We start from the raw sequence: 7,500 nt of genomic DNA on the forward strand, positions 1-7,500 counted from the left end.
AGGGGTGTGAGTCTGAGTTGAGTCTTTAGCGGTGCGAGTCTCAGTTGAGTCTCTGGGGATGCCAGTCTGAGTTGAGTCTCTGGGGATGCCAGTCTGAGTTGAGTCTCTGGGGATGCCAGTCTGAGTTGAGTCTCTAGGGGTGCGAGTCTGAGTTGAGTCTCTGGGGATGCCAGTCTGAGTTGAGTCTCTAGGGGTGCGAGTCTGAGTTGAGTCTCTAGGGGTGCGAGTCTCAGTTGAGTCTCTAGGGGTGCGAGTCTGAGTTGAGTCTCTGGGGATGCCAGTCTGAGTTGAGTCTCTGGGGATGCCAGTCTGAGTTGAGTCTTTAGCGGTGCGAGTCTCAGTTGAGTCTCTAGGGGTGCGAGTCTCAGTTGAGTCTCTAGGGGTGCGAGTCTGAGTTGAGTCTCTAGGGGTGCGAGTCTGAGTTGAGTCTCTGGGGATGCCAGTCTGAGTTGAGTCTCTAGGGGTGCAAGTCTGAGTTGAGTCTCTAGGGGTGTGAGTCTGAGTTGAGTCTCTAGGGGTGCGAGTCTCAGTTGAGTCTCTAGGGGTGCGAGTCTGAGTTGAGTCTCTGGGGATGCCAGTCTGAGTTGAGTCTCTAGGGGTGCGAGTCTGAGTTGAGTCTCTAGGGGTGCGAGTCTGAGTTGAGTCTCTGGGGATGCCAGTCTGAGTTGAGTCTCTAGGGGTGCAAGTCTGAGTTGAGTCTCTAGGGGTGCAAGTCTGAGTTGAGTCTCTAGGGGTGCAAGTCTGAGTTGAGTCTCTAGGGGTGTGAGTCTGAGTTGAGTCTCTGGGGATGCCAGTCTGAGTTGAGTCTCTGGGGATGCCAGTCTGAGTTGAGTCTCTGGGGATGCCAGTCTGAGTTGAGTCTCTAGGGGTGCAAGTCTGAGTTGAGTCTCTAGGGGTGCGAGTCTGAGTTGAGTCTCTAGGGGTGCGAGTCTGAGTTGAGTCTCTGGGGATGCCAGTCTGAGTTGAGTCTCTAGGGGTGCGAGTCTGAGTTGAGTCTCTAGGGGTGCGAGTCTGAGTTGAGTCTCTGGGGATGCCAGTCTGAGTTGAGTCTCTAGGGGTGCAAGTCTGAGTTGAGTCTCTAGGGGTGCGAGTCTGAGTTGAGTCTCTAGGGGTGCGAGTCTCAAGTCTCTGAGGTACAAGTCTGAGTTAAGTCTGTAGGGGTAGGATGTCTGAGTTGAGTCTCAAGTCTCTACGGTGAAAATTGGAATTGAGTCTTGAGTCTCTGGGGTGCAATTCTGAGTTGAATCTGGAGTCTCTGGGCCGTGAGCCTGAGCTGAGTTTCAAGTCTCTGCGGTGCAAGTCTAAGTTGAGTCTCAGGTCTCTGGGGTGTGAGTTTGTGTCAAGTTTCAAGTCCGAGTTGAATCTCGACTCTGGTGTGCAAGTCCGAGTTGAGTCTCAAGTCTCTGAGGTGCGATTCTGAGTTGAGTCGCTATCTCTCTAATAAAGAATGTCTGCAGACTGGATGTGCTCCAGTACAGAGTGCAGTGCCGTGTCACTCTGTGTGATAAGAGTGCTACTATTATAAGCAAAACCACTCCAACAACAGCGCTGCTTTAAAGCTCTGAATCGCCATCTGGGTATTTTTATAGACAGATATATCTCACCCTCTGATTCTGCTGTCTGGGCTATGTGTGTGTGTGTGTGTGTGTGTGTTCTTTATCACTATAATAATACATGAGACATACAAGCAGGAAATGAGTCAAATGTATCAGCTCATGCACCACTACAGGAAGCTAGTAAGTAAGTAAGCATCCAATGTTTTCACATCCCCCATTCTGCCTTTTCGGTCTTTTTAGCATATTAAAACATTGATATTTGTCTTTGGTTTATTCTTTTTATTTATTTATTTATTTTTTTCTATAATGAACATTCCAGGTTAAACTCAAATAAACCGGCTAAGTGATGCACATACCTGATGAAGACGCATTTTTCATTGCTTTTTTGAAGCAGCTATAACTGACCATTTTCAAAATAGTGATCAACAAGTCTCTCGTCCAATTCTCTAAAAGTCACAACTTCCATTGAGAGGTTCTGCAGTCCGTATTTATGACCACTGTTTCTGTGAACACTGACATTCACAAAAGCTAGGGGGCGCAATCGGACAATGGTACCTTTCATAAGCACACACACACACACACACACACATACTGTGCTCTGTCAGCTTCTTCAGTGTTTATTCTCATTCAGCTGGAAACAGGAGGATAAAAAGAGGAGTCGCTCTTAAAAATTAAAGACAACACACACACACACACACACACACAAACACACACACACACACACGTATGCTTTTCATCAAGGAATACAAAGAAATCCAGCTCTGCAGGCTGGCTGAATGTAGCATTGTCCATTATCCCATACCACACACACACTGCTCCCTTTCACACTGTTAAACCTAAAACCAGACCAGGAGAAACAGCTTCTCTTAGATCAGCCTACAAGTGGCAACTTCACTCGTTTATCACTGTTTATATTTATATATCGTCCAGTCTAAAGGGGAAATCCACCAATTTTACTCCAGTGCAGAGAAGCTTACTGCGTTAAACTTGACAGAATTCTCAAACTTGCTTATGTAGTTTATGACACTGACACTAAGAAGTGAGTTGAATCAGATGTGCTTGAGCAGGTAAATCACCAAATTGTGCTGGACACCAGCCCTCCAGGACTGGAGTCGTGCACCACTGTGTTCAGCTCCTCACTGTTCAGCGGCTCCAGAGCGTCCAATTCTATTGGTCAATGCATTTCTACAGAACGGACCATCTAGTGAACCTTTGTTCTTTTTGTCAGCTCATCTCTGGAAAATAGTGCTAGATTGAAGTCTGTTCCATCATATATCTGTATGAACTAGCTTAAGACACATATGTCAAACATATGCCATTAGTGAACCACACCTTTAAAAGGCCAGTCATCTAGCAGTGCTTGTAGTAGCTCATGCTTTAGTAGGTGCTTGTAGTAGGTCATGCATTACTAGATATATGTATATGTATATGTATGTATATGATTGTAAGACAGAGCTCACCACAGGTGTATATGACACTAAGGTATTTCCTCGTGCCGGAGTAACAGGGGTCTCCAAACACCTGAGTAGAGGCACGGATTACACATGCCCGTTTCCCCTGGCAACGTGATGTCATGACCTGTAGCGCCACCTCTGACTGGCAGTCTGTGGAGACGGAAAACAAGTGCTGTTAGATGTATAATCATTATAACATACACGGCACTAAAGCAAGTCCCACCCTTCATGTAATTAATTTCCAATCAAAAAGGCCGTTATTTATCAATTTCTCAATCACCATATAATTACATGGTAATAATATGTAATATTCCAAGCTGATGAGCAGGACTGATCGACAGTTAGATGAAATATTAAGGGGGGTCACAGATACTGAAACGAACGCTCACATACTCGGATACTTGGATCATTTTCCTCAATAACTAAAAGATCAAGTCTAATATTTTTGTCTCATTTGTTTAATTTGGTTCTCTTTATCTACTATTAGGACTGCTGAAGTTTTAGATCAAATATATGCAGAAACATAGAAAAGTCTAAAGGAATGTGCCGCTGCTGTTGGAAGAAAACCTCGTTTTTCAGTTTTTGACATAAAGGATAAATGTCCACTGACTTGCATTAAAAATAAAGTAGGTTTTTTTCCCTTTTCTTGTAAAGTTGTCATTTTGGAGATATGAGGTTTTCTTCTGACAACAGCGTTTTATATATATATATATCGCTGTTGTCAGAAGAAATCTTGTGTCCCCAAAATAGTAACTTTACAGGAGAAGGAAAAAACATACTTTACTTTCAATGTAAGTCAATGGAACCAGAATTTTTCCCATGTCATTTTGGGTCATTTCTTTTAGGCCATTCAAAATAAAATTTACAAACAATATAAAGAGTAACAGATACTTTCAAATTACGTCGAAAACTGAAAAATGCCAAAAATGGAGATACAAGGTTTTCTTCCGACAGCAACAATATATACACACATACATATATACATGCAGACATACATACGGGCGTGTGTGTGTGTGTGTGTGTGTGTGTTTGTGTGTAATGTTCCCCCTTAGATAAAGGCAGGAGATCCAGGGGTCCATGGACACAGGGAATTATAGTAAACTGAGACGCTGGTGCTGTCGTCCAGCTGCTCGCACGCGGTCACTCAGGTTTGTGGACGGTGGAGTGGAGGGATGCCAGACTGTCTCAGAGTGCTGCCGTGTCTGTGTGTCCTTCTGGTTCTCTCCTGTTAGTTAAGCTGTCATAGTCAGATCTGCCGGAGTCGTTAGCCAACTCTGGAAATGTTCACGTTCCCTGTTTTACGTACAAACTAATTCCCTCTTCCTGCCTTTTTTCTGAGTATACGACCGCCCACATGTCCAGCCGGACACTGAAGGACGACCATCGAGCCCTCTTGCTACCCACTTCAGACCAGCTGCCCACGCCCCAGCTACCACCACCTGCCTTAGACTAGCTGCCCACCCTACACTGATGTTCTCATAGACTCCCAGCTATTACTACTACTAACAATACTGCTATTAATATTAGTAGTATAATCACTTGTAGGTAGTCTGACCAGAGGAGGACGGGTCCCCCCCGATGAGCCTGGCTCCTCCCAAGGTTTCTTCCTCAGCTCTGAGGGAGGTTCTCCTTGCCACTGTCACCCCTGGCTTGCTCACCTGGAGCATTTACATTCTTGATAAAACTCTGTCTTTTCTGGAATTCTGTGAAGCTGCTCTGTGACAACATCAGTTGTAAAAAGCACTACAAATAAATTTGATTTGATTTGATATATACCACATACAAATTTTTAATATTTAGCTTGTTAGTGTGTTCACTCTTTGCCTTTATGACTGCTTGACTCCCCCCTCTCTCTAAAAACCAGGTTTAAATGCTGTTTAAATGCTGTTTATCTGGGGCATTTTGTGGGTTACCAGGTCTTGCGTGGTTGTTAGGAGCCCCACTTTCTTTGTATCTTTTAATTATTGCCCCCCTTCCCAATTCAAGTGGATTATCTTCTATCTAATCTCCTCAGAAATATCTCCTGAAAAAGAAATAACTTGTACTTAATTGCCAAATTGACTGGGAATCAAATTTTTGAAAGTTGATGGTTGAAAGGTTTGCATAGTCCTGTGTACACATGAATATATATGTAATATACATGAGGTACATTCTTGTTACCTATCACTACTTTTCCATATGTGATGTCCAAAAATGCATAGATAGCACGAGTTATCAACCCCTTAAATGGCCAGGGCCCACCAACCCCCCCAAAGTTTTATTACACACATCTATAAACTAAGAATAGCGCAGCCAGTTTGCACTGAAGTCCCTGTAGTTACTGGATTATAAGCCTCGGTATGCAATAAGGGGTTAATCTGTGCATGTTCAGACATCCTTCAACAGACAAGTGTTTTGTTTCGGAGACATTTGATCTTACACAGAAAGCAGAACCACAAGCCCGTCACAGTGATTGATTGGCCATTCACACACTCCATTCACACACACACACACACACTTATACGCACTCTGAGCATGACAGGGACACAGCCACTGACCTCCAAACCAGCTTTACCATCAAAGAGGTTTGGGAGGCTGTCTCTATTGGCTGCACATCGTTTTTTATTTTTATTCTAACTTGAGCATTTTATTCTTGCTTTAGTGTTTAAAACATGCATTTAGTCTCTGTTGAAAAGGGTTTGATACTGTAGTAAAACAAACAACGTTGGTTTGTAATCACCCTTGCAGGCAAAGCGTCCACATATAGAAACACTGAAGTAATCATTACATCACTGAGAAACCAAAAGATGGAGGGAACTAAATTTGTTCGTTTAAAATGAGATGTAATCTGTAATGACCAGTAACAAGTCAGCAGCACAACACCGCCCTCTAGTGAGCAGAACGGTAATGCAAATCAAGCAAAGGCAAAACAACTGACAGACCAAAAAGACTTGACGAGGTCATTTACTCTACACAGACAGTGGAGGGAATTAGGGGGGTGTCAATACGTAAAGACCAAAGACATCCCATCTATTTGAGTGTATTAATGTAAAAAATTTAATATACAATTTTTTGCTGGAGTGATTCAAGTTTACTCAGACCCAGCCCTCTCACTGGCTAAGTCTTACTAGGCTTACTAAGGCTTTGTTTTTCTATCCGTTGTGTCACTACAGTGATTTGCATGTTGCTACAGCTATTTTAGCAAAATACCCAAATAGCCACCAGCATAAGTTGACAAACGATCACAGAGCTGTAAAGAAATGTTGAAAATGATTTAGTGCTTCTATCTTTTTGTCATTACTGACTCCAGACGAGACATCAAAAATGTAAAATTGTACCGACTAACATGTTAGAATGATGTTAGACTTTTTTCCACAGCAAAAAGTTAAATTTTATTGAAAAAATTGAACTTTTGAACTCTGAATCTAATCTTTTAGCACTGATTCCAAACTTTTGAACAGGGATTCGAAACTTTATTTTAGCTGTGTTTCCAAACTCTTGAACAAGAACTCCAAACTTCTAAATAGTGATTCCAAATGAGTCCAAATTCCAAAATGATTTAGTGCTTCTTTCTTTTGAACCAACTACAAACAAAACAAAAAAATTATTTTGAGTTTTAAACTGTAATTGACTATAATAACCGATATAATAATAATTACATAAAAACGGATATTGGACAGCTCTTTCACACCTGAGCTACGCACTTTACTCCACAACCACCCTGTGCCCCCCAAAATGTGATCTTGCACAATTTCAAAAAGCAGAAGGCACATGACCCCCCTCCCCCCTGTCCCCCCGCCCCCTATTCTGGCACCAGCGCTGGTGAGTGTCAGTGTTTGAAGGTGAGTGGATGTGGTTTGGAGCACTGATGGATGGTGTAGAACTGAGGGGGTCTGTCTAAACGCTTCCCCAGACCAGAGGAACAGGCACCCCGTCTCCGGTTCCCCTGAGGGGGTTTAACCTGCTGGTGTCACGCTGAAATTCTGCCCCCTGGGAAGGAAGTGCGGAGAGAGACAAACATAGACCCCATTAACCTGTCCTTTGAGCGCGGTCGCCACGGTGATTAGTCAAGCAGGAGACCCAAGGCGACTCTCTCTCTCTCTCTCTCGCTCACACACACACACACACACACACAAACACACACACACACAGGTTTGTTTTTAGAGCTTGGGGAGTAATAATGTGATCCGACATAAATTAAATCATCAATATCTGAACAAAAGCTCATATCTTCCCAAAAGTACTTCCAAAAAACCTTCTGAACAGTGATTCCAAACTTTTCAACAGGGATTCTAAACTTCTGAACAGTGATTCCAAACTTTTCAACAGGGATTCTAAACTTCTGAACAGTGATTCCAAACTTTTCAACAGGGATTCTAAACTTCTGAACAGTGATTCCAAACTTTTCAACAGGGATTCTAAACTTCTGAACAGTGATTCCAAACCTTTTGAACAGTGATTCCAAATCAGTTTAAAATAAACACACACAAACAATACACATACAGTCATAT

At 42.9% G+C, this 7,500-nt stretch overlaps 1 protein-coding gene across 1 annotated transcript in view; it reads right to left on the bottom strand.

Annotated features, from left to right (window-relative positions):
• The window catches only part of LOC108437551 (protein eva-1 homolog C), an 83,610-nt gene that overhangs the window by 40,490 nt on the left and 35,620 nt on the right, over positions 1 to 7,500 (bottom strand). Inside the window, exon 5 of the mRNA XM_017714706.2 lies at positions 3,017 to 3,160. Coding sequence (XP_017570195.1) covers positions 3,017 to 3,160 — 144 coding nt within the window. The remainder of the gene's footprint in view (positions 1 to 3,016; positions 3,161 to 7,500) is intronic.

Source organism: Pygocentrus nattereri, chromosome 4 (assembly GCF_015220715.1).
Source record: "Pygocentrus nattereri isolate fPygNat1 chromosome 4, fPygNat1.pri, whole genome shotgun sequence".
NCBI classification, from domain to species: domain Eukaryota; kingdom Metazoa; phylum Chordata; class Actinopteri; order Characiformes; family Serrasalmidae; genus Pygocentrus; species Pygocentrus nattereri.